General features: G+C 55.1%; 1 protein-coding gene across 3 annotated transcripts in view; it reads right to left on the reverse strand.

Annotated features, from left to right (window-relative positions):
* Positions 1-27,013, reverse strand: part of TXNRD2 (thioredoxin reductase 2) — a 47,665-nt gene that overhangs the window by 15,517 nt on the left and 5,135 nt on the right. For all 3 annotated transcript variants that reach the window (XM_054592863.1, XM_054592864.1, XM_054592862.1), the window contains exons 3-11: positions 22,149-22,205; positions 21,661-21,805; positions 20,995-21,069; positions 19,117-19,195; positions 18,587-18,649; positions 14,635-14,705; positions 7,871-7,890; positions 6,979-7,070; positions 4,373-4,547 (exon numbers count right to left, since the gene is read on the reverse strand). In XM_054592863.1, coding sequence (XP_054448838.1) covers positions 4,373-4,547; positions 6,979-7,070; positions 7,871-7,890; positions 14,635-14,705; positions 18,587-18,649; positions 19,117-19,195; positions 20,995-21,069; positions 21,661-21,805; positions 22,149-22,205 — 777 coding nt within the window. The remainder of the gene's footprint in view (positions 1-4,372; positions 4,548-6,978; positions 7,071-7,870; positions 7,891-14,634; positions 14,706-18,586; positions 18,650-19,116; positions 19,196-20,994; positions 21,070-21,660; positions 21,806-22,148; positions 22,206-27,013) is intronic.

The following is a 27,013-nucleotide window of genomic DNA, read 5'->3' on the forward strand; positions in this document are numbered from 1 at the left end:
TGGCTGGGTCTGATGGCTGAGGGGCGCAAGGTGACCCTGGACACAAGGAGGGGCTGGCCCGGCACAGCCCTCGTCCCGGCTGCAGGGGCATCCCAAGCAGAGGGCATGAGGCCGGTCTGGGCACAGGGCACCGCCTGCTCCTGGCTCCTGCCGTGGGTTCGTGCCCCTGCCAGCTGGGCGGAGGGAAACGAAGGCCACTGAGCCAACAGCGCTGCTTCAGGAGCAGGGCCACGCAGTGCGGTGGGGAAGGCTGTGGCCACTTTCCCGGGCCTGCGAAAGGGGCCGTGGGTGTGAGCTCCGTCACTGTCTTCTTTTCCTCCAAACGAACCACACACACAAACTGATCTGGGCCTCTCTTAACGTCGGTGATTACAAACTTCACATTTGCACGAACCAAAAAAGGCGTAAGAATACGAAAAGCAGGGCAGTGCATTCTTCAAGGCCAGCCCCTCCACCCTGAGAGAAGAAAAGGGGTGAGCACTAGGGGAATTGAGGTATCTGTCACAGAACAGTCTTCTGTGTGTGACCTGTCACAGCCAGGCCACTGCAGAGTCCCCACCGGGAAGGAGACAGCCGCACACATGCTTTCCTGCAGCCACAGCAAGATACGGTCCCAGAGCACGGGCCTGGTGGCCTTGGGCTGGAGCTTCTCCCAACCAGGCTGCATCCACAGTTAGCCACCAGCTCCTCCCCAACGTGTCTGGACTGCCTCTTCCTTCTCGCTGGACTCGGAGCACTCCTGCCCCCGAGCCCCCAGCCTTGGGGGCCGAGTACTGCTTTGCCTCCAGCCCCCAATGGGGGAATTCCTCAGGTCCTCCCGCGAGCCCTGTCTACGGGGCGCGGGAGCCACCAGACGACCACTGCTGAGCGGAGATGGCTAGCATGTGCACCAGAGCACAGAGTCCCTGGGGCAGAGAGAAGAGCCCCAGGCTGCAGTCCACCCTGGGCAGGTGTGCTCCCCTCATTGGGCATGGCGGGCCCCCATCGTGGGCGCCCTGGGCACCACCTGTCCCTGGCCGTGGTCCAAGCGCACATGCTGTGTGGGTGGGCTGTACCCGGAGAGGCTTGTGGTGGGGACCTCAGTATGGCGGTTGGATGGAAGCTGGAATGCTAGGCCTCCAGTACCCGAGAGCCAGTGCCTGCTGACTCCTTTTATATTCTCTTTTGAAGCTCAGAAGTGACCTAACCGTGGGTGGTACACACAGGGAGACAGCAACAGCTCTTCTGCTGAGACAAAGCCTGAGAGAAAGAAGCGGCTTCAGTGGCTGATCCCCCCAGGTCTCGCCCAGCAGATTATTGGGGCTCGTGAGGCAGGGCTGGGACAGCCCTTGCAGCACTGTGAACGCTGGGAACACGGCCATCTGGGCACTTCCGACAGTGGGCAGGACTCCCACGGCCCAGGGATGGATGCGCCAGCCAGAGCCTTCATCCTCCCCTTGAGTGAGGACAGAGACCGTTCCTGAGGGGCTGGAGATGCCGAGGGGCAGGGGGTTTCAGCTCTCGATTTTCCAGGCTGTGACCCAAACGCCTCTCATCCGAGCTTTAAAACAAACTCTCAGCTAAACTAAAGCTGACCACCAGCCTGGAAGCGTCCATGCTCGGAGGTGTCCACGCCTGACGCAGGCCCTGCTCCCGCTCCCCCAGACCGCCAGGACTTCAGGCCACAACTGGTTAACTGTGCCGGTGAATTCGAGCCGGCAGCACAGGCTGACTGTCTTCACTCAGCACTGTAATCGGCACATCTGCAGACAGGAAATCCTCCTCGCTGCGAGTTCCCAGTCTATTATCTGAGACACCTGGTGTGGGTGGGTGATTCAGAGACAAACAATGAGAGGGCCCCCTGCACAGCAATTAACTGCTTTAACTGCTAATGTGTTTAATCCACCACGTGGAGATCAAGGCTGCCTTGAGGAAGAGGCTCAGAGTCCTCCTCGGCTTCCCGGCAGCAGCGCTGGCTTCGCCATCCCTGCGTCCAGTATTCTCACAGGCTGTGGCCCAGGCATCGGGCACACGGGCAGCCGGGCTGAGCCTCCGGGAGCTCCTTGCAGCTCTCGGCGTGTGTCCATGGGGCACGAGGGGCGTCCTTCCCTTTTCTGTTTTTAACTGATGTCAAAACCCAGCTCACTGCTGGGGTGGGATGCCTGGTCCACGAGCTCCGTTGCGCCTGCCGTGTGATCCCCCCGGGGCATTTTATTTTAACCTCCTGGACTGGATCATCCTTTATTGCAGGTAGAAATGGAGCCTGGTGAAAGGCTTACAGGGCAAACCAGCAGAAAACATTCCCAGTTAAACTGGGAAGTGGCTCCTGGTGTTTACAAAACCTGGCCCAGGAACGAGCAGCAAAGTCAGCACATGCCCGTGCAGCCCCAGAAGGCGTGCCAGAAACCGCCGCCACCGCAGCGCCGCCTGGGGAAGCCAGGTCAAAGGCCAAGGACTGTGAAAAGCTTACACCCCCAGCATCAATCATGCCGAGCAGGCTGTCTGGGGATGCTCTTTTTGAAAATGCAAAAAATAAAATGGACTCCTGGTGGGGGAGGGCAGGCCTGTGTGTTGGGGGACCTTGTTTGTCATCCACCAGGCCCCGTCTGGGAGCTGGGGGGCCCCAAGGCTTTCCGAGGGCACGGCCCCTTGCCCTCTGAGCCGCTGGCCTCCGCGTGGCCTCAGCAGGTAGCTCTGGGTGCAGGCTTGCCCTTCAGCGCAAAGGTCCAGACAGGGATGTGGGGGCACAGAGAGAGATCAAAAGATGAAGGGGTGGTGCCGGGGTGCGGATGGGAGGGGAGAAACATGCCACCTCCCAGGTTAGAATGGAGTTTAAGATATTAAACATCAATTTACATTTTGGGGTCTGAATAATTATCCAATCTTTCATACTGTTTATCAGAATAAACCTACTTAAAAATCTACTTCTACGATTTGATCAAGAACATTTCCTTTAGGCCCTGGCTGGTGTGGCTTAGTGGGTTGAGTGCTGACCTGCGAACCGAAGGGTCACTGGTTCTATTCCCAGTCAAGGCACATGCCTGGGTTGTGGGCCAGGTCCGTGGTAGGGGGTGTGCAGGAGACAAACTACAGATGTTTTTCTTGCACATTAATGTTTCTCTCCCTCTCCTTCTCCCTCCCTCCCTCCCTCCTCTCTAAAAAATAAATTAAAATATATACATATACATTTTAAAGAATATTTCCTTTGGTAATCGTTCACATTTTGATGAAGAGGCACTAAATTTCACTCTGGGGCATTTCATGCCTGTTTCCTTGTTCCTCAAACCTTCTCCTGTCGACCAGACAAAAGTGAAGAGCCCTGACTCCGCTGGCGTTGAGTTCACCTTCTGATTTCCAGTCGCTCTGAGCAGCTCAGGGAAACCAGGCTTCTCAGAAGTGCCTTGCTCCATGCAGCGTGGCCCTGCCCCCCAGGAGCCCCGCCTCAGGCAGCCCGGGAACCCAGTGCCAGGTCTTAGCCAACACTGACCAGCCGCCCCTCCGAGCGCTCAGCAGCCACGGGCGTCACTGACATGGAGCCTGACGACAGGTCCGTTAGCCACCTGGACCCTGAGCCCAGGCTCACAGAAGCACACCTGGCCAGGCTCAGGGCAGAGAAAACCCCTCAAATGGAAAATCTCAAGAACGAGCAAGGTCTGGATTGCTCCAACTTCTAACGTGCAAGTTGACAGGTGATTGGGAAAACAAAGCTCCAACCCCAGAAGCCACAGCAGAAGTGGCCCAGCAGAGGTCAGGCTTCTGGTGGCACAGCCTCCAGTTCTGGGCAGTGCCAGGCCTTTCCTCGGAGCCCATTCCCCTCCCTCAGGCCGGCCCAGGTCCAGGCCCCGGGCGAGGAAAGGCCTCCTGCCTCCCCCAACACCCTTACTCTCCTTCCTTCGCCCCAGGCAGCTGTGCCAGGGGCGCAGAAAGGGCCCGGCCTGGGAGGGAGTGCGTCCTACAAGGTGGGCGATGGGCTGGTTCTGCACACACATTTGCCCAGGCTTCGCCTGACCTACAGCTGCCCCCAGGCCTCTCGGAGAACGGAGGATGAGAACACAGCCCGGGCCTGGCTGGAAAAGGCCTGAGGCCTCTGCCCTCTCATTGGATGCTCTTTGGAAACCTGCAGTGTGACTTCTGGAAAGGCTGGTAAAACGACCCCTCCTAGCATGTGATGACCTGCAGAGCTCAAAGCCACCCACGGGGAAGTATCAGAAGCAATCCCACAAGTCTTTGTGACGGCCCAAGAGGTGCGCTCTGTAGCAGCCAGCCCACCTAAGAGCCAGCAGGATGGGGGGCGCCCCTGGAGGCAGGGGGAGGGGCAGGCGGTGCCACTGTTCCCCATGTGTGGCTTGTGAGTGCATTCATGCACGTGCATGTATGGCTCGCACAGACTTACCTATGGCCCACAGGACAGTGTTGAAGGTACCCGTGTCCTCCCTGCCAGAGGCGAGGTCCTTCCAGGTGACCTGGAGCTGGTTGTCCTGGAGCTTCCTCACTCTCAAAGGGGTGCAGCCCCTCAGAAACTGGGTTCCATGAGAAGCCATGTGTTTCGTGACCAAGGATGACATTTGCTGCAAAGCGCAAGAACACATGCTGTGAGGACCCGGGGCAGTGAACACGTCGCTACTGATGACTAGGAAGAGAGGACCCAGCCCCCTGCCTTCTTGAAAAGCCCCTGAGGTGGGGGCAGAAGGCATCAGTTCAAAGGAGAGGGTTCCGTGCCCCGAACCCTTCTTCCGCATGGCCCCACGCAGACCCCCTCCCACCTCTGGGTCCCCTTGCTCCCTGTGGAGCTGAGAGAAGAGCAAGGAGAGCATCGGGCACCCCTTCCCCGACCGCCAGCTCCAAATCTAAGGACCCCAAGCCCTTCAGTTAGGATGCTCTTGGCCTTTGGGCTCTTTAGGTGCTACTTATCCGACTTCACTGAGAATAACAACAAAGAAGCACCTGTTTCTCCCGGGGGCTGAGCTCTGTCCGAACCAGTGGCGCTTGGCTCCCAACTACCCCCCATTGAGTGTGGTCAGCAATTTTGCCTCTGGGTGGAGCTGGGGCAGTAGGTGGGCACCTCTGCTCCCCACCAAGAAACGCAGGGGTAGAGGCTGTTGCTGGGAGAGGGGGTCATCTGTAGAGAGGACACCTTTCTCCTGGCCCAGGAGACTCTGCACTCCCAGGCTGCAGACAGGGAGCCAGCTGCTGCAGCCACTGTGGGGGCTTGTCACAGTGGCACCGCTAGCCACGGCTTCTTTTTTCGAGAAAGTAAAAGTCACTGTTTAAATCCTCTGTGGTCTGCTCAGATGCACCAGCTCACTTAGGGACCAGTCCACAGGAAAAGCCCTGCCTACCTGGGATCATCACCGTGGTTACAGGAACAGGTAGGCAGGCTGCCTGGCCCTCCTGGACCCCTCTGGCTCCTAATAGAGCTGGGTATCCTTGTCAAAGTCTGAGGGGGAACTGCTGGGCCCTGCTGAGCCACAGGGCCAGTGCGGCGCCCCCAGGCCTGCCCCCGGGGCTGCGCGTCCTTCTTGCTGAGGCACGGCCTCCATCACCCGGCCTTGCCACTGCACCTCTCCAGGACACACTTGGATGGTCCCACTGTCTCCAAGAGGGATGCACACCCAGCCTTACCTGGGCGTCAGGCCGCCTCCCCCTGCCACGGGTGCCCCCGGGTACTCCTCCCGTGAATCTGGCCCTCCAGCCCCTCGGGAAGCCTGGACCCACCCTCTTTGCGGTCCCTCCATGGGCCCCTCTCTGGGAACTGCTCCCGTCCCATCGTCTCCAGCTTCTGCCTCCATTCAGTGCCAAGGCCAGCCCTCCCAGCAGCCCTGGTCTCCATAGTCCCCTCTGCCTCTTGGGTCTTATCTCTGCTACATCCGCTGTGAGGCCTCCTCCCGGCTCCTATCAGCTGCTTGGTACATTCTTCACACAGCCCAGGGCTCCGGGGTCCGCCCTGGATGCTGTGTCCCCGCAGCAGGCACCTGGGACTTTGCGCCAAGTGACAGGCAGACGAATGTGACAGATGAAGGGCAAACAGCACATGGTGGGCACAGCACAAAGGGACAAGCTTCTGCATCACCTGGGCAGCGCGGGCAGGCCTGGGAGCCGAGGGTGGACTGAAGGCCAGTAGGGATATGTGATGGATGGTAATCTATCTTCTCTTCGGGGGCACGGAGGGTTTGACATCTTAACAATAACCCCAGACTTGGATTTTAACAGGTGACCTTTCCTTGGAGAGTTTATAGTTTTAAAAAAACTCAACACGCTGTTCACATGGGTGCATCTGCCGTCAGCATGGGTGTCTGCATCCCAGACGCATGAGGACAACGTGCACGGCGCAACCCTGGAGAGGCAGCGCCTTGAGCTCCTGCCACACAGCTGCCAGGGGTGGCCCACAGCCGGCTCACCGTGCGTTGGGCTGGCGCTGCCCCTGCGCAGTGCACGGGGAGCTGGCGGGCCTCGGAGGCTGTGCTGCCACTACAAGGACTCAGGCTGGACTGCCTTCACACGGGGTGACTGAGCGCTCCTTCTGGCTCGCGGGTTGCGTCTTTCAGCCTATGGCAGGTGGCTAGCACTGTGGCCAGGAGCTGCCGTCTCCCGAGGTGGCCACCCAGGGCCTCGCCAGCCTGCCACCTGCTTCCTTGCTTGGTGCCACCCTTGCTGAGGTGGCAACCCCCATGGGACCCCAGAGGGGCTCTGCAAGGAGGCGGGGGATAGCACTTCCACTGACATACACCTGTCACTTACTGATGGAAGGACCAAGGTCTCAGAGGCTGGCCCAGCCTGCCCGGATCTGCCACGCTCTATGTGACAACACTTGCTTCCACACTCTGGCAGGTGTTTGATATTTTATGAACAACCTCATTCAAATCAAGGGCCAGTTTCTAAAGACTGAGACACACTCAGCCTACACCTGCTCCTGCCTGAGCTGGGGAGTCCGTGGAGGAAACGTGTCACTAACTGGGGAGAGCAGAGCCACAGGGTGAGAGCTGGGCCCACGGGCGTTACCTGGTCAAAGCCCCGCAGAGGGACGCTGCGAATCATGACCGTGGTGTCCAGTCCAAGCCCGGTGAGGAAGCCAGCACACTCCAGGGCCACATCTGCCAGAGACAGGCTAAGGAACGCTAACGAGCTGATCATGACATCGGGAATCAAGTGGCAAGACCCCCAGGGCCCTGTGCCAGCAGCCTGCTTCCCGCCAGTCTCCAGCCACCCCAAAGGAGGCTCCCAACACCAGCCGCAGAGGACCTCCTACCCCTGCATCCCTCATACGCAGTCCAGGACGAGGCAGGGGCTCCCTCTAGCACCCACGGGCCAGGTGGCTTCTGCCTCCGTGGGGCATCTGTCCAGACTCCCTAGAGTTTAACCTCAGCCTCCAGGACTAGGCCCACTCTGTGGGGTCCGAGTGGTGATGGAAAGGAACCACCCCCTCTATGAAAGACACGAGGCAGCCGCTCGGGCCTGCGTTCTCGGCTAGCGGCCCCCGCGCTTTCATCTTCCCGTGAATGCTCCCCCTCCTGACCCCAGGCCCTCCCGTGGCTCCTCTCCCGACCTTCCCTGGTTGTACTGCTCCTCTAAGGGAACGGGCCTGAGTGAGCGGGGCCGCTCTCCAGGGAGGATCACCTGCCCCACGGCTGTGGCCAGCTGGCCCCACCGGCTCGGCCGCCTCAGTGTGTGGCTCAGGAACGGTCTCCAGGAAGCCCCAGCCTCAAAGGTCAGCCTAAAATTGTCCCCTGAGTACAGGTCATCCACCCTGAGTGGCCCCCTAAGTGCCTACTTCCAGGCAGCAGCGGGGATCCCCGATGAAGGGAGAGCGGTGGGGGAAGGGCTCCAGGCGCCGAGCCTCCACTCTCAGGACGGGAGGCACGGCCCTTGTCACCTGCGCGCTAGCAAAGGATACAGCTGGCTCCAACCACCAACCTGTTAGAGGGATGGACACAGAGAAAAAGAAGAGAAGTGAGTCTCACATGGGGCCCACCATCATACACAAGCAGCTGCTCTGAGCGGGGGCCCCGCCATGGGGACAGGGCCCTTCAGCCTTCAAGTGTGTGAGGCACTTGGTCAGCTGATGTGTCACTGCTGATGAGTCAGCTGAGGCTGACTGTTCAAACAGCTTGTCCCAAGGTACAAAACCCACTTCCCAGAGCCTGCAGCTGTGAAATACAACATGACAAACAGTGTCATTGAATCAGAAAATTGCCTGGTGGTGAAGGACATGAGTGGTCAATGACAAAACAGCACATGTCCCATGAAAGGCCCTGGAAGTGGGACCGACACGGATTACGTGGACATGTTTAGAAAAGCCCAGTTGGAGGAAGCAGAAGGGTTTTCCTTCTGTCCTCAGGTAAGTTCTGCCCTGGGGTCTCTGGGCCTCCTGAGGCCAGGGTGCAAACAAAGAGACGCTGTGCAGGATGGGAGGACACCAGACAATGGGCGGGGGGCGGCCCCTGGAAAGCACCATCCGTGGACAGAACCCTCTTGCACCATGGAAGACCAGGCGGGAGGCCGACACCTGCCTCTCCAGCCCCTGCATACACAGGCCCAGGGCCTGGAGAGGGAGCTCCTCGGGACAAGGAGGAAGGTACCTGGGCGGAGGGACAGGCACAGGGCACTGGGAGCCAACAGAACCATTTAAAGCATCTGCCACGGGAGTGTGAATCCTCTCCTGTAATTCCGCTCACGCTCTGCATGCACACACACACTTGCACGCATGCACACACACGCACAGATGCACAGAACCTAATGCAGAATGAAAACTCCCAGCCTGGGAGGCGACGTGTGGGTGGGCTTGTCAGAGCACTCCTTCAGCCTTTGAACAAGAGGAGGTGATGTAAGGATGGATAAGCCCAATGTCAGCTCTAATCCCGGCAGGTACTAATGATATAATTCCATTTCAAGAAGTGGCGTATCCCGTGGAACGCTCCCGCAGGTGCCCTGTGAGAAGCAGCTGGCGCGTGGCCTCCTCTCAGGAGTTGCAGGCACAGCCACGGAGTCACCAGTGGGCTGAGGGCAGCGAACTCAGTACAGGAGGGAGGCAGGGGGGCCCAGGCACCCGTGTGGTATCCCGTATAAGTGTCTATGCATTGTTACCTTCTCAAAAGTAACAAAACCTAACTGAACTTTTTTTGGACTTAATGTATATGATGAAAAGTATGAACTTTTAAGATATGAAATTATGATACAAAGTCACTGTGATAATAAGTCACAGTGACCAATGCAGGCCCTGGCCAGCCAAGGGAGGACAGCAGTGCCAGCAGCATCAGAAGTCAGGGGACTAGCTGGTTGGGCCCGGCGGGGAAGGGGATGAGTGAGGTTCTGAGGGCTGGAAACACTCGCCTTATCACTGCATCGGGTGGCCCCACACTAGGGCATCGGCCCCACCGGAAGTCACCACTGCGCCCTGGAGCCCCTGATTCAATTTTCCACGAGTTCTGGGGCAGTTTTATTCCCTGTGCCTTTCAGTGTGCAAACATTTTACATGAAGGTATAACTATAGCAGGATTAGCCTAATCACAGGGCAGGCTTGCTTGTTCAAAATCTGAATGGGGGGAGGAAACAGAAACAAAAGCCTTAATTCAGGCCCATGAAGCCCTGGCTTAAAGAGCTCTCCACCTGCCTCTCGAGTTTGAAGGCCCCTGATCTGCTCCCCAAGGGGAACACCCACACAAAGTGAGGGCCTCATGGCAGGCACCTGGCCCCTTGGCAGCGCTGCCAGCGCAGGAAATGCCAAGCGGGCCCCGGGGAGGTGGCACGAGGGGTGGGGGACCCAAGGCCTCCTCCGCAGTGTGGGCCAGCCCCACCCCGCCCCCGGGCCTGTTGCTGGGCCCACTCTCACCAGGCCAGAGCCCCTGCTTCCTGGCCCTGTACCGGGTGCCACCGCAAGGCTCTGACCCTGTAACTACTGCCGCTCCGAGGAGGTGCGCTCCTCAGCCCCTGAGCCCTGCACATCTCAGTGCCAGGGACATGCTCGGGGAGGTGGTCGGCGGCGATCTACAGGCCGGCAGCCAAGTCCCGGCAGCTGGCCGATCCCCCTTCTGCAGGCCGTAAGGGTGTCACACTGAACGAGTAAAGAAGGCAGCAGAAAATGGGGAAAAAGTAGCAGTGAGTTTTCCTACATTTACAAGTGCGGTTCTTTGCAAAATAAAATGTACACTCTTCTCCCTTGTTAGGAAGAGAGATAAATGATTACTGTACCTAATCAGCCCCTGGGCTTAACAAGGGCCAGACAAAAGCTCCTTCTCTGACCTACTCTCAGAGGTGGCGTTAAATTGGTCCACGTTACAGAGAATCTCCCTGGGTCCCAGGGACAGAGAGGGCCAGGCTGTGGGGCGGCCACAGGACCGGGCACAGTCCCGGGCTGGCATGCACGCAGACAGCTGCAGGACAGGCCGGTCAGCTCCTCACTCTGCAGACCCTCGAGGAGACCTAGGCTGCCCGAGTGGGAGCCACGGCATCCTGGTTCTTATCTGGAAAGGGCAACTCAATCGCCTGGTAGGTCCAGCGTGGGAGAAGGGCCGCCCCCAGGTGCCTCCGGTCTCATTCAAGCCCCCTTTGCCGTCAGAGGAAGTGCTGACACTGAGGTCAGCCCAAAGCTCTAGCTCAGAGTCCAGGTCTGCAGGGGGCTGACCTCAAGACCTGGAGTGAGCCCCAGGCCGGAGGGCTGCCCAGCCGGGCTGGGGAGCCAAGGGGGCCTACAGCACAGTGGCCTCAATTCCCCACCCTGAAGGCACCTGAACAGTCGCAGCAGGCACAGGCCAGAGGCTTCTGGGCCTGAGCAGTTGCATGGCTGGGCCCAAGTCCCCACCAGGCTGCCTAGGGCCAGAAGGCCTCAAAGCAGAGGCAGCCCTCCACGCGAGCAGGCCAGCCTCACGGTGCTGTGGGACCAGGGTGAAGCCAGGCTGCTGTGGGGGCACCGGGATCCAGGCACCCCAGGGCCTTACAGGAGTTGTGGGGAGTGGGCCACCTTCTCCCTTTCCGCGTTCCCTCCTCTGGCCCGGGGACGGCCCAGCTGAGCGGCTGGGCCATGCAGGGCTTAAGCGCCACCTCTGAGTCTCCCCATGTAAGGCTGTGCACCCTCTCTGCGCCCCTGCTTCCTTCACTGGTGGTGGACAGCTTCCCGAAGTGGTCGTTATTCCCCTGCCCATTCCTTCCAAAAGGGCTCCTGCCAGCCCAGAGGACCCTGTCCTTCCTCCAGAATCATCCACGCACCTTCTGTCCATCCTGGGTTTCCAAAGAAAAATTAAGGAGCAAGAATAAAGGAAATGGCAAACAAGCCGGACACCGAGCTGGCATTCAGGCGGCGGAGCTGAGGATGCCAACCTGGGCAGTCCTGCCATAGTCCCTGCAGGTGCTGGCCTGCCCCTGCCTGGCCTCACAGGGTCCTGCTCATGAACTCGGGAACTCGCACTGCGCTTGCTGGAGTCTTCTCCACATGACGTGTCACCCCCAGGGGTTCCAAATCAGGTACCCAGCTGTGCAGTGAGGCTGCTGATTCTGTTTTCCACCCGCTGGGCTCAGGCTTGGCCACGCCCCTCTGCCTTCAGGCCTCCTCAGACCCGGACATGAGCTAAGAAAGAAAGGGGACTCCTCACACGTCCATGAGTCCAGGACACCACTGTGGTGCCCAAAGAGCAGCAAAGGCGGCGTGGAGCAGCCGCAGGAGGCTGAAGGTGGCAGGCCCCGCCGTGGGCTCCACTGCCCAATCCGAAGCTCCTGGTCACTGTGCCCCGTGCAGACGCACCCTGGGGGAAGGTCCCAGCTGCTGCCCATGCCCCATCACCCGGAGAGAAGCAGAAAGGGAGGCCTGGATATGCTGCAGAATCCCCCAGAAACCTGGGGCTGGGTGTGCCCACCCGAGGCCTCCGGCGGGCCTTGGGGAGCTGATCAGCGGACAAGGCACCCGCTGCAGGAGGAGGCCAGGCCCACTGGGCACTCTCGGCCACCGCCTCGGCCTCCTTGATGGGGCAGAGTAGAAACGTCCCCGCCCGGTGACGGGAGGCACTTGGGGCCAGGGGGCAGCCCTCGGGTCCATATTAATTTCAGCTCCATTTTAAAGGCGAGTTAAAATAAACACGGGGAATATTTATAAGGCAAATAAATCTGGCAGAAACAGCCCCTCCAAGTGTGAGCAGAGGCCTCCCCCTCAGCCCCAGCCCAAGCTGATAAAATACAGAAATGCTACTGTAGACCCTGCGGGCTTATTTTGACTGCGCGGAGGAATGTAACATGTAAACACTGACTCCCATATCACACTGTTACAACTTGCATTAACAGCACCGGACAAAAGCTGCATTTTCACAGAAGCATCGTACAGGGATATATCTCCAGCTTAATTTTTAAAAAAACCATTTCCTCACATAAATCATGCTCACAACGAAACGGGTGACTGATACATTGCAAACACTTTTTTTCTTAAACAATAACATACCTAGATTCCTTCTAAACGAAAGAGCTTGTTTAAAAAAAAAATCTTCTAATTTTTTTTTTTTTTCTGAAGAAAATAAACACTGCAGTTTCTTTCCTGACCAAAGTATCTGGGGCCGTGTCTTCCTGGGCAAAAGGGCCGCTGCCCCCAGGACATGGCCTCCGAGGAGCAGCCCAAGCCAGGGCCACCTCGCTGAGGGCTGTCGGTACCCGCCGCGCCCGGGGCCTCCCTCCCCAGCCTGACCTGAGGACGATGCCAGGCGTTCCCGCCAGTGGCAAAGGAAAACTGGAGCCGAGAGCCGGAGCAAGACAGGGGCTCCCTCAGCTCTGGAAGGAGCCTTCAGATTGGCTTGAGGGGCTGGGCGGGCAGTGACCCTGGACTCCAGCAGCCCGGTCTCCACCTCACCACCCCACAGATGAACTGCAAACACCCAGGGACACAAAGGCAAGTCTGAAGGGTGGAAGCCCTAAGGGAAAATACGGGAGCTTTTTTTCCCAAAACGATCTTGGGGGTGGTGCAGGCCTTCCTGAACATGCAATAAATCTAAAAGCCATTAAGTGTAAAAAGAGATCTAAGTTACATTTAAAAAAAACATTTGTACATTGCACAAGTTAAAAGACATGACAAGCTGAGAAAGCCTGCAACGTAAACGACACGGGATCACAGCCCTAATATGCAAACCAGCTGGAAGATAAGAGAGAGATAAGAGAGGAAAAAGAAAAACCAGATAGAAAGCAGGTCAAGGACCACGCTGACAATTTACACACACATGCACACAGATATTCACACACAAACACACGTACAGACGCTCAACTTTAAATGGCCCATAAATACACAGAAAGATAACTAATAATAGCAAACACAGAGAGAACCAGGTCATGTTTAACCTGCTGAATAGTCCAAGATAAAAGATCAGAAACCCAAAAATTATGCCGAGAGAAAAAAGTGATGTGACAACATAAAAATGACAAAACTTCTGCATGAGAAACTGTCTCCAAGTCAAAAGACAATCCACAGCCTAGGGGACCAGCGGAAGGTGATAAAGGGACTCGAACCTGCGTGAGCTTGAGCGAAGATGCTGGGAAGGACCCAGACGTGCCTCAGGCAGAAGCACCTGGAGCTACCTGACGGGAGCAGGAGAGGCTCCTTTCCGCGTGATGCCTATGGAAAAGCTGACGCTTCCGCAAGGAGGGGGGCAGGAGGCGGAAATGCTTGTGTTAACAGGGTGCAGCTCACCAGGATGTGCAGGTAGGAAGGGCACCTGCCCTGGACCTGAGGCTCCTACTTGTGAAAACACCCTGACAGGTATATGTAATATATCAGATGCACACCAAAGGTTTCTCATTGCAGCATTTTATAACAGTGAAGAAGAGAAACTCATGAATGGTGGAAAGAGAAATAAAAAATAACCGACACCATATCCATTGAAGGGAATCCAGCCTCAGTCCTGAACAAAGATGCTTCACGAACAGGAAACGATGATGTGAGCAGAGCTCACACGTACACACACCCTCCACGCACACAACACATCCTCACACCCCACCCCACACGTGTAGTTGTGCACACACGCCTGTCCACCTCTGGCCACACTTTTCCACCCTTATTTTCTGGTAGACAAGTCCCAAGGCAGCAGAGTGCTGCTGACGACCAAGCCTCTGCCGCCCTCTGGTGGCCTTTCTAGTCCCTGTAAGCAAGACGATCCCTCCAGAGCCCAGGAGCAGGGGCTGTCCGGACCTGAACAGACAGCTTTGTGGATTTGGAAATCAACTTACTGCATAAAACCACGCACACACCACAGGTCCCGTTTCCACAATTAGGTTGTAATTTCCGAGGCCTCTGGGGCCTTCTTTGCTAGATCTCAGAGAAGACTAAGGTGCGAGCCAGGTGAAAGCGGGAATGTTTGGTGGAGGCCAGAGGGGCTCAGGGCTTTTCTGACGACCTGAACCTCTTTCCTTCCTTAAATGCCCCCCTGTCTGACGTCTCTGACAGAAACCACCAGAATCCCGTGGCTCCTGGGAATCCTGTTGGAAAACCAACGCCCTGAATGTCTGACTCGCTTTGTGACACACACGCCAGCATTTCCAAGTCAGTCACAGGATGTGTAACAATCCCTCTAAGGGACACAACTAACGGGCTCTCCATCCTCCCCTCCGGTAGCCGGGAAAGAATGCACACAGCCCAGATGAGTGTTGATGAAGATGACCAAAGAGGAACCCACTCAGGCACACGTCAGGGCTTACGTTTTCCCAGGGGACTCCTTCAGCCAGAAGATGTCATCACTCGTGATTCCATGTTCCAAGGCGCCTTCGATCTATCCAGAAAAAAGGACCCACGTGAGACGAGTGGTACATGGCCTGCCCTGAAGACTTCCTCAAAGGCGGTGCCCATTGTGTAGGCAGAACGCAGCCAGAACCTCGCAGCCCACTTGCGGGCGCACGTCCCCGCTCCATGGACTGTTTCCGGTGGTCGCCTCTTGGGACAGGTGACCTATCTATATCTGACTCAGTGTGCCACCGGCCCAGCCTGTGAGCGCCGAGGTCTCCTGGGCTGTGCGAGGTGATCCGGGAGCCCGGGCACAGCCGGCAGTCCTGTCCTCTCTGCTTTCTAGGACCCCACTGTCACCCAGGCGCAGGGCTGCTGGATGGCAGGGGACGCTAGGCAGGGTGGGGAGCAAGCCAGCGGCCGGGAGGCCAGCTGAAGGCTGGTTGCGCTTGAGGGAAGCACAGGCGGGCCCTGTGCCCGGGAATTGTGCAGATCGCCCACCTGTGTCCCCACAGGGCCCACGGGGGGAGCGGGCGCCGCTAAGCAGGCGGGGAAGACGTGAAGACGAGCGTCCTCTGAGGCCTGGGAGGTAAGATGTGCTGCTGGAGAGGAAATGGATTTCAAACAGTTTATGATTCCAATTGGCAAAAAAAATAAAGTCAGGAATTTCTTGGGTTTGCTGAAGGAAAACTGAAAGGCCTGAAAATCAAAGCGACTAAAACACCAGTGAGTTTTGGCAGGCACCCAGGAGGGTGGCCAGGAGGGCCATCCTGGGCGAGGTGTCAGAGAGCAGGGCAGCCAGGACCAGGCCTGGCAGCTCCTGCCACCTCTTGCTCCAGGCAAACAGAGACGTCAGCCGCTGCCCAGCGGAGGTCCAGCAGCGTGGCACCAGGCCAGCCTCTGCAGCGGGCACCCTAGCATGGGCATGCAGCTCTGCCCGGTGCCTCAAAGGAACTGAGATGACCGTCGGGCCCCCAGGAGCTGACTATGGCCTTCAGGGGCTTTAGGCAGAATCACGAAGGGCCTGGCTGCTGGGTGAGGGGTCGCTGGCAGTGACTGCTTAGCCCCCTCTGCTGGAGCTACTTGACCAACAGTGCCCTGCCATCCTACGGAGCCACGCAGCTCCGCCATGGGCCAGCCCCGGGCACAGTGGCCTGGTCCACTCCGGAGGCTGCTCTTGCTGGCCTGACAGCAGAAGGGAAGGCCCGGGGGTCTCTGAGGACTGGAGGTATGTCTTTTCCTTGGTGCCCCATTTCCAGGGAAAGCACTAAACAGAAAGCGAAGGTTCGGGACAGGTGCCTGAGAAGAAACAGAGCCATTCCTTGTTCTTCCATCCGTGGTCCATCCGGGTCTGAGTAGGGGAGGTGGCGGGGTGGGGGAGCTCCAGGTCCATGGGGCCTGTGGGCCTGTGCAATGGCTGTAGCCCACGGGGAAGCTCAGGGCTTGTGGCGCCTATTTCCTGGGGATCCTGGGAGACCCTCAAGGATGAGGCCTCAGCCAAACAAGCCCCTCTGTCCTCCCTTCCTGCTTCCCATTCCCCCTCACTCCACCTGGGGCCTCTTCCTCAGCTCTCCCTTCCTTGTGGGGGATGGGGAGGACAGAGAAGCCCCCACACGTAAGGCTGGGCCAGGAGGGGATGTCAGCAAAAATGGCTTGGACTGAGGACCTCCGGAAGCTCACCCCACCATAAAAACAGTAAAAAGAGCTGGCAAAAACAATCGGATTCGACTTTTTCATAACACTGGAAATGTACTGAAGGCTTGTGGCAACACAAGGAACGTTGAGAAAAATGGTTGAAACTTGGTAAGAATGAAAAGTTTTGTGGAGTTTTAACTTACTCTAGTCCCATCCCCCAGCTCAGTGGCAGCCTTGAAAAATCTATGGTGAGAGCAGAACAGAGCTGGAGCCGTTCAAAGCTCCTTCCCAAAGCACAGCCATTGGCTGGCCTTGCTGGGGGTTCCCTGAAAGACCCTGCTCGATAGGCTTGTCTTCACCTGACCTCGCCTGAACTCGCCCAGTGCTGAAAGCCTCTCCCTGGGGAGGATTTGCCCCATGACTGAACATCACGGCTGCCTGGAGTGATGGATAGCGGTTGACGCACACCGCAGACGAACCAAAAGCATAAAAGGAAAAGCTGAGGAATGAGATGTCCACAGGGGCTTTGAAAAGCTCCGTGTTCCTGGGGCCCAGCTGGCCAGGCGTGGGCACCGGGCTGCGTACATGCCCAGAGGGGCCTGACGTGGCACTAAGCTCTCGCCTCCGGCTGTCCTCAGGCGCGGCACCAGCAGGAAGTGAGGGCTAAGGCAGAGTTTCTCCTGCCTGGCTGAGTGTTGAGGGTATGCCTCAAAATGCCCGCCGGGGCCCTTGGTGAAGACGGGGAGATTTCTTGGCACCGGGTATTTAAGGAAATCTCGGTGTAGTCATTAGCTGACTATTAAGCCAACTGAGCAGAGAATTTGGTGGCCTCACCCAACACAGAATAAAGACTTTACAAAATCAGTTCAGAAAGATCACCCAACAATAAACGAAATCCTACAGTGCCAAGGGGTTCTGATTTCCAGAGTTATAAAGTTCCATTATCAACAAAAAAACTATATGACATGCAAAGAAACAAGAAAGTATGACCTTCATACACTGCTGGCAGGAATATGAAATCGTGCAGCTGCTTTGGAAAACAGCCTGGCAGTTCCTCAAAAGGTTAAACATAAATATAACAGAAGACCCAGCAACTCCACTCCTAGGTATATACCCAGAAAAGTGAAAACTTAAGTCCAACAGAAAAACTTCCACACAGGTGTTCATAACAGCATTATTCAGTAAAGCTAAAAGTGCAAGCAACCCAGATGGTCATCGATGGACAGACAGATAAACAATGTGTATGTGGCATACACATGCAACGCAATATTATTCCATCATAAACAGAAATGAAGTCCTGACACACGCTACTCTGTGCACAAGCCCTGAAGACATGCTAAGTGTAGGAAGCCAGTCACAAAGGCCACATCTTGTGTGATTCCATTTATGTGAAAGGTCCAGAACAGGTAGAACCATAGAGACAGAAAGCAGACTCGTGGCTGCCAGGGACTGCGGGAAGCAGGAAATGGGGAGTAACTGCCAAGGGTACAGGGATTCACTCTGGAGTGATGATAATGTCCTGGAATTAAGGAGTGGTGGCGGCTGCACAACTCTGAGAAATACCGTTGAACTGTACCCTTTAAAAGGGTGCACTGTACGGTATGTGAATTTTATGTCAATTAAAAAAAAAAAAAAAAGATTTGGGCTCTGGCCAGGTGGCCCAGTTGGTCAGAACGTTGTCCGTACACTAAAAGGTTGCAGGTTCTATCCTAGGGTCCATACCTAGGTTTTGATTCAATCCCTGGTCGGGGAGGATATGGAAGGCAAGATCGATGCTTCTCTCTCTCATATCAATGTTTCTCTCTGTCTCTGTCTCTCTCCCCCACTTCCTCTCTCTCTAAAATCAATAAACATATCCTCAGGTGAGGATTAAAAAAAAAAAAAAGATTTGGGTTTGGAGGAGGAAGAGCAAGGCTTAATTAAATCCGGGCTGTTCCAGTGTTTTGAGGCTGAATAGAAAATGAGGAATCAACAAAGGAGACAGAACAAGTGACGCTGAGATAAAAGGAGAACAGATTTGGTGGCGTCCCAGACGCCAGCTGAGGAGGGAATTAATGGCTCTTAGGATTCAGCAGTGTGAGCGTCCTGGACACTGGATTCAGCAGAGCAGATTCAAGAGAGAATCGGAAAATAGAAAGTAACAATAATGAGCACAGAATAAAGAATCTGAAGAGGGGAAAAAGTGGGGAGTGCCGCTGGCCGGGGAAGCGCGAGCGTAAACAGTGTATCCCATGAGCCCAGGGACCAAGGAATAGGGCCAGGCTGCGGGGGAAGGCTGCGTTCTGGGACACTCACGTGTGTGGGGTACCTTGGTCGCCCTCCAGTAGCGATGACAATGTGCTCAGCTGAAAGCAGAGTCTGAGAAGGAACCGAGAAAGCCACCGTCAAACAGGTACACCGTGGTCACCCACGCAGAGGACTCGATGCCAGCAGGTACCCCAGGGCAGAGACCCACGATTCTAATTACAACCCCTGCCCCACAGTGCGGGCCCTGTGGAACTGGGAGGCCATCAAGGGACCATGGGACATGCAGAAGAGGGCAGGGGGAATGTCCTAATTCCAAGCACTTCATAGTTTACAAAGCACCCTGCAGGCGTCTGGTTTCCTGGAATCCCCACAAACCCTATGAGGGAGCGATCGCCCGCCGTGTCAGCCCGTTGCCCACCGCCCCCCGCAGCCGGCAGCCCTGGGCAGTGCGAATTGCCCGTGACCCGTGTCACCCCTCAGAAAGGACCGCAAGCAGCCTCGGAGGAACCTGCCCCATCAATCCAGCAGCATTCATTACTGAGAACAGCACCAAGGTCCGCCGAGCGGTCGGGGCTCACCTCTTTCCCGTCTTTCATGACGCCGCAAACCACGCGCTCGTTCACGAAGTGAGCCTTCATGTTAAAGTACTTGACTTTCCTGCAAAATAAGTAAGATTTTCAAACACTTCCTATGCCAATTTAGCACCCCCTACGGGATTAGGTAGGGAGTACTGTGCAGACTGCTACAGTGTGAGCTTGGGCCCACGGCCCACCATCTCCCGCCCACAGCTCGGGTGGGGAGAGCACGGGCCGCGGAGCGTGGGTTGGGGGCAGCCTGCCCTCTCCCCAGGGGGCCCCCGGGACATGGTGTCCACAGCTTCTGGGTAGGGATGGAAGCCAGGTCAGCGCAACCTTGAGGGCACAAGTACAGCCCTGGAGTGTGTTGACAGAAGTGGCTGGGCCTGCCCTGGGGCCAGTCCCTGTCACCTACGTGCATTCCACCAGGAAGAGGCTCCCACGTGCACTCAGTGACCCCAAAACACCCAAACCACCAGTTTCCCACTGGCAAGGAAGGATGCCCAGCAGGCAGGCACCACCCCCAGTCTCTAGGGAACCGTGAGGCCAGGAGAACGGGTCCAATGAGAGCACGAGGGGGAGGAGGGTGTGCGGAAGTGCCCGCCCTTTCCACTCACAAAGGCTATGCTGCAGCGCTGGGCTCTTGGCGGCTTTGGTAAGACTTCCCGGCTACCTTGACCTTACATTCTCCCCAGTGCCAAGCTCCGTGCCTTCATGTACCACCTGAAGCTCCTACGGAAGCCCGCGCTCACCCTACAGCCCATTGACAGCGGCAGGACACACGCACAGTTGTCCGCCAGCCTCCTTCTGGGGGCTGCTCTGAGCCGGCCTGGCGTCTGGCCCGTTTGGTGCCCACCCAGGGTTGGAAAGAAGAAATGGCAGAGCCTGATGCCTCCAGAAAACTGCACTGGGGGACCCTGAGCCCCGTTCAGAGACGAAGTGACACGATGTGGCTTAGCTCCCTGGGGGACCTCTAGGGAAGCCAGAGTAGCAGCAGCTCAGCTCAGCTTCCTTAGGTTAGAGGGCCCAGACCATCTGCACAGCCCAGGGAGATACCTGGGGACCAAGCTAAGGGCGCTCAGAAGAGGGCCACCAGCCCTCTGAGGGACCACTGTCCCCTCTATGACCCACACGGGCACAGGGCAGAACTCCTGGACAAGGAGCAAAGCCTGAGTCAAGTGCAGGTCCAGGCACCTCTCCTGGCAGCCATTTGTAGGGGGGATGCTTCAGGGGGAGGACGTGTCGGGAGCCGGGCTGCAGACCCCCAAGGGCTGATGGGGCCTGGCACTCTCAGGCGAGAGTGATTATGTCAGACATTCGCTCCAGCACGCGAGGCCGGCCCCTTCACTGCGCCCAGGGAGCTGGAAGCGCGAGGCAAATATGAGGGTCGCAGCGCAGAAGGCATGAGATGAGGAGTGGGGTCCACCGTGTAGAACTGGGAGGTGAGAGGTGAGGAGTGGGGTTCAGCGGGCAGTGCCTGGGCCTCCCATTTGCACCAGCTGGGCTGGGCTCGCTCGGGTCCCTCCACAGAGCCGTGGTCGGCCCCAGCAGGAAAAATCCTGCCACTCGGGGAAGGGACTGTCCGGTTGGACGGTCCTCACCATGCACCAATCTGGCCCGCGTACCCTCAGCCCCGAGCACACCTGCTCCTTGGCATGTCCCACCCCGGTCACTCCCATAACATGCCCCACACGTTTGCTGCTCTGGGCTCTGCTGGGGCCACGCACAGAGCAGCCTCCGCCCCTGTCAGCGGCCTATCTGCACACTCCACCCTATGAGCAGGGGCTTCTGGTCTTATGCGGCCGAGCCCCCCGAGAGTGAGGGCTTGTCAAGGTATGAAATGACCCAGAGAAGGCCGGGGGCCGGGCGAGGCTTCAGTACCTGTCCTGCAGCTGGACCCGGTGCCCCCAGTTCAGGGACTTCACGTGGTTTTGAACTGCTTCCGCCATCTTCCTCCTGTTGTTGCACAAAACAAAATGTTATAAGCCACCACAGGAGTGGTAGCTGTAGAGCCCCAAACAGACTGTTAGATGCAAACGGTGCGTTAACAGAAACACCTAGAAACAGAGGTGTTTCTCCAAATGGTAAAGCATGATGCCCTTCCCCACGGCCACCACTCCTGCCCTAGGCCTGAGGCTCTGGACCTTTAGACTCATGGGAAACAGGGCTTCCGGCCCAGTGGTCAGGACACAGCAGCAGCTCCGCGCCCAGGTTACCTGAGCACCAAGAAGGGGCCTGTGCGTAGCTCTGAGTGGACTACACGCTGCCTGCTAAACCTGAAACAACTCCCACCCAGAATGACTGGCCTTTGGGTAAGGTCACCCTCTGTAGGGGCCTCCTATGCGCTGTGGGCCCTTCAGCAGCATCTCAGGGTGCTACCCAGCAGGTGCAGCAGTGCACGCCTCACCTCACCCCGTGGTGATAACCAAAAATGTCTCCAGACATCGCACTGGATGCAAAGCCGCTCCTCTGTGGGTTAGCAGGTGAAAAAGCCCCCCCCCACCCCCGTGAGGAGCAGAAAAGCACTGGAACAGCCGGGCTCCTCACCAGTCATGTGGGACCTGCTGGGCCACCTCCCAGCCATAGTGGGGGGCATCTCGGATCATGCCCCCCAGCAGTGCGGCCTGGTGCATTAGCTTCTTGGGGATGCAGCCGACATTCACGCAGGTGCCGCCAAGGCCCCACTTCGTGCCTGGTATGTTGAGAAGAGCATGTTTAGATTTATATTCAGGTGACTCTCGAAGCTTTCCTGTTCTTCTATGGTTAAGAGTTCCTTTAACTTGTGGTTTGTGACTCAAAGATGGCCCAGGCGACCCTGCCGTATGGATGTGCTCTGTATTACTGTGTTCAGAGTCATTTTTAAATAGGAACAAGGAACTTAAAAGTAATGGCAGCTTATGGGAGAAACAGGACATTCTCTGGAGACTCTGGAAAGCCTGAGGGGACTGGTTCCGGGCCCAGCTGCCCTCCGTGCCATGAATGGCCCTCTCCCACCCCTTTCTCCAGGACACATGGCTCCAGTCAGGGCTGCCTACCTCGGGGGGAAGGCTCCACGTAGTCTACCACGGCCACCTTCTTTCCCAGCTGCGCAGCTGGAATGACAAGAGGAGAGGACAGGTGGGCACAACTGGGAAGGTGCTTTGGGGCTGAGGACCTTGGGGGCCTATGTGACCCAGAAGGGGGCGGGAAAGAGCCAGCGCCAGTGGTGCCCACCACCTCTGCACCCGTGTCTCCCCCGCCTGCCGCCACCCAGAGGTGGAACCCTCTTCTGGGCCCAGCTCTCCCTCACTTCCCGCCCCACCTGGTTCCAGGCCTAGAAACGCAGGCCGAGCCCAGTGCCCACCTCAAGCGTGCAGGGAGGCATCAAAGGGGTGTCCACTCCCCAGGAGAGGGCCCTCGGCTTGCCAGGCCCTCCCAGGGGACTTGCTACCTCCTCTCCTCCCCGCCAGACGCTACCCCGTGGGGCCTCCACCCATGGTCTACCCTCATCAGGGCCTCCTGGGTGAGCCTTAGCCATCTTGCTCTCAGAATGAGGACACCAAGGCTCAGAAGACGTGAAACAGCAGGGCCAGGGCGAGCCAGCGCCCAGAGCAGAGGCAAGATCCAGGCTTCTAACCACACCCCCTGTCTGGAGCCTCCTGGCCTCCCCACTGGCCATCAGCAGGCTCCCCTGGGCCCTGAGCCCCAGGTTCTGGGGCAAAAGTGACACCGGTTAGCCAGAGCTCATCACAGGGCTTCCCCTCGGCGCTGCTTTGGCCAGCCTGCGCACCCTGGACTTGACCGCCTCAGAGGCCACGCCTGACTTAAATGTCACGAACCCAAAGTGTTCCAAACACTATGAAACATGCTCCATTCATGGCTACCAGTTAGAACAAGGTTTGAGAAGACTTCATTTAAAAACCCATTTGGGCCGGGAAAGAGCCATCCAGAGGGATCAGAGGGCACAGTGTTTACACAGGGCTGGGAAGAGTGCGCATTCCCAGATGGCAGCCTGGAGACAACACAGGATTCCAGCGTAGAATAAATACAAATGAAGGTCATGTCTCCGCAGCTGAGAATAAGGAGCCTTCGACTGTGCTCAGCTCCACGCCTGCCGAATAATCTTTAGCGGAGGACCCCCAAAGACCAAACTGTCTTCTACCTGCAGAGCATGCTAGAAAGTATTTCTAGGAATACAAAAATATCTAGAGCCCAATAAGGTTAAGTTCAAAGTATTTGGGACTGAAACAAAAATTACCAGGCATGCAAAGCAGCAGTAAAATACAAGCCATAAAGAGAAAATAGTCCGTGGAAAGTGGATGAGAGCCGACGCTGACGTCAGAATTAGATAACAGTAAAATGGGTCCTGTAACCGTGTTCCATACATTCAGGAAATTAAGGAGCGACGTGGAAGATATAAAAGAAAGGACCTAAGTCAAATTTGTAGAGATTAAAATACAAGAGGTGGAAAATATATTGAGTAGGGTTAATAATAGATGAGACATTGCAGAATCATTTATTAGTGGATTTGAGAACATAGGAATACAAAATATCCAAAACGAAAACAGCACCAAAGAGCCGCATGGCAACTTCAAGCAGCTTAATACATGTGTAATTAAAGTCTCCAGAAGTGAAGGAGGCAGGGCTGGGCAGGAAACTTAACTGAAGAAACAACGGTTAAAAATTCTCACCGCTTGACGAACACCATAAATCCTCAGATCTAGGAAGCAGAACAACAATTAAGAACTACACCAGACTTAACTGTAAGGGCTGAATTAAAGACTTAACTGTAAGAGCTGAAACCGTGAAACTCTTAGAAGAGAACACAGGCATAAATCATTGTGACCTTGGATTAGGCAACTGTGTTCTAAGCTATGTTCTTAGCTATGATACCAGGAGTATAAGCAACAAAAGAAACAATCGATAAACTGGACTTCATCAAAATTAAAAACTGTTGTGCTGCAAAGAACACCATCAAGAAAGTGAAAAGATAATCCACAGAAAAGTGGAAAGCATTTGCAAATCATCTATCTGACAAGTGTCTAGTATCCAGAATATGGAGGTCTGTCCAGAAAAATCCAGCCATTGTTAATGTAACAAGAGCAGTTTGCATGACATCGATGTACCTGGCAGCCAAGGAGAGTGGACCGGAAGGCACATTCATGAATGACGATGACGTCACTGTACTAGTCAGTGGGAGCGGTAGGCACCATTGAGTGAGCACATGCACTGTGTGGCTGTCGCATTTAAAATGATTGAGCAAGTAGAGCAACAAATCTGCATCAAATTTTGAGTTAAACTTGAACATTCCTTCGCGGAAACTCTTCAGGGGATTCAGAAGGTTGCAGCTATGGGCAACTGGTGACTGGCACCTTCATCACGAAAATGCACCCACTCATGCATCGCGTCTCATGCAGCGTTTTCGGTGAAACATCAAATCACCCAGGTGACTCAGCCCTCCTATTGCCCAGATTTGGTACCCTGCGACTTCTGGCTTTTCCCAAAACTAAAATCATCTTTGAAAGGGAAGAGATTTCAGACTGTCAATGAAATTCAGGAAAATACAATGGGGCAGCTGATGGCGACTGGGAGATCTGTGTGAGGTCCCAAGGTGCCTGCCTACTTTGAAGGAAACTGAGGTGTCACTGTCCTATGTACAATATTTCTTGTATCTCATATCTTCTTCAATAAATGTCTCTATTTTTCATATCACATGGCTGGATACCTCTGGACAGACCTCATACATTATTAAAACTTCTTATAACTCAGTAACTAAAGGAAAATCCAATGTTTAAAAGGGCAAAGGCTCTGAACAGATATTTCTCCATAGATATACAAATGGCCAATAAACACATGAAAAGGTGCAAGTTAACCACAATGAGATACCATTTGATACCTTAGAATGGCCTATAATTTAAAAAAAAAAAAAAAGGCAGATAACAAGTGCTGGTGAGGATATGGAGAAATTCAAACTCTCATACTTGCTGGTGAGAGCATAAATTGATGCAGCCACTTTGGAAAACAGGCTGACATTTCTCAAAAAATTCAACACTGAGTTATCATACCACTCAGCAACTCCACTTCTAGGCACCTACCCAAGAGAAATGAGCACATGTCGATAGAACAACTTTTACACAAATGTTCAGAGCAGCAGTAAAAAAAAAAAAAAAATCCAAATGTCCATCAATGGACAAATGGATAAACAAAATGTGGCCTATACATAAAATGAAATAATATTCAGCAATAAAAAGGAATAAAGTACTAGCACATGCTATATATATGGATGGATGCTGAAAACATTGTGCTAAGTGACAAAAGACCACACATTTACATGAACTGCCCGGAAGAGGCAGGTCCCTAGAGGTAGAGAGCAGGATAGTGGTGGCCGGAGACTATGGTGTCTCCGGAGGAAAAGGGAAACGACTACTCATGGGCGCAAAGTTCATTGGAGGGGCGATGAGAATGTTCCAAAATTGACTGGCGTGATGGCCCCACAACTCTATGAATACACTAAAGCCACTGAATTATTTACTTTAAACGAGTAAATTGTATGGTGTGTGACTTACATCTTGATAAAACTGTTATAAAAATATGAAATAGGGACAGATCTGACAAAAGGTGTGAAAGACCTGTACATTGAAAATTACACAATATTGTTGAAAGAACTGAAAAAAAGATCCCTGAACAAGAGAGGTACCACACGCTCTAGCTGTTCGACTTGTAAGCCATTTATCCAAAAGAATTTAAAACATACATCCACACAAAGACACACACACAGACACACACAAACACACACACACACACACACACACACAGAGGAATGTTCACAGCAGCACTGTTCACAGTAGCCAAAAACGGGAAACACAAATGTCCACCTACAGGTGGATGGACAATCAAAATGTGGTAAATATACATATACAGCAGAATACCAATCAGCAAGAAAAAGAAATGAACTGTGGATATATACAGCAACGTAGACGAATCTCAAAATAATTTTGCTATGCGAAAGAAGCCAGAAAAGAACACATACAGCATGATTCCATTTATACACAATTTTAGAAAGTGCAAACTAACGTATAGTGAACGAAAGCAGATCACTGGGGACGCAGCAGGAAGGGGCAGCAGGAAGGGCTTCGAGAGGTTTGAGGAAAATTTGGGGGTTGTTACAGGTTGACCTGTGTCCCTCCCAGATTGAAGTTCTAACCCCCAGAATCTGAGCATGTGGCCTTATTGGAAGATAGGGTCTTTATACGGGTGATTAAGTTAAAATGAGGTCATGTCGGTAGGCGCTAATACAACGTGATTGGTATCTTTATATTAAAAAAGATTAGGACACAGACACTCGCAGAGGGATGACATAGGGGGACACATGAGAAGGTGGCCATGTACCAGCCAGAGAGAGAGGCTTCAGAATAAACTGACCCTGCTGGCACCTTGAACTCGGACTTCCAGCCTCCAGAACTGTAAGAAAACATGCTCTGTCGTTTAGGTGGCTCAGTCTCTGATGCTTACCTGTTGCGACAGCCGCAGCACACCGATACAGGGGTGACGAATGCGTTCGCTATCTTGACTGCGGTACTGGTTTCACAGGTGTGTACATTTATGTCAAAGCTTATCAGGTTGTTTAAAAATGCATGATTGATTGCATGTCAATTATGTCTCAATAAAGCTGTAAAAAAGTGTGATCGTCCACAGGGACAAATGCCACCGTTATAAAAGCCAATGATAGACCAGAGCACTCTACTGGGTTGAGATACATCTCTAGAGAGACAACAATGGAGTGGACACAGGTCCAGGGCTTTCTCCTGCTATAAGGGACAAACAATTGGCCATCTGTGCAGTTTGTTTCCTGGGGTGGCTCAGTGGTTCAGTGGGGTGAGACCGAAAGTCTCTCTGTGGACCCCCAAATCAGCCAGGTGAC

The sequence above is a fragment of the Pteronotus mesoamericanus genome, unplaced genomic scaffold, assembly GCF_021234165.1.
Source record: "Pteronotus mesoamericanus isolate MK-2021 breed Mesoamerican mustached bat unplaced genomic scaffold, CSHL_Meso_final scaffold_371, whole genome shotgun sequence".
Taxonomy (NCBI): domain Eukaryota; kingdom Metazoa; phylum Chordata; class Mammalia; order Chiroptera; family Mormoopidae; genus Pteronotus; species Pteronotus mesoamericanus.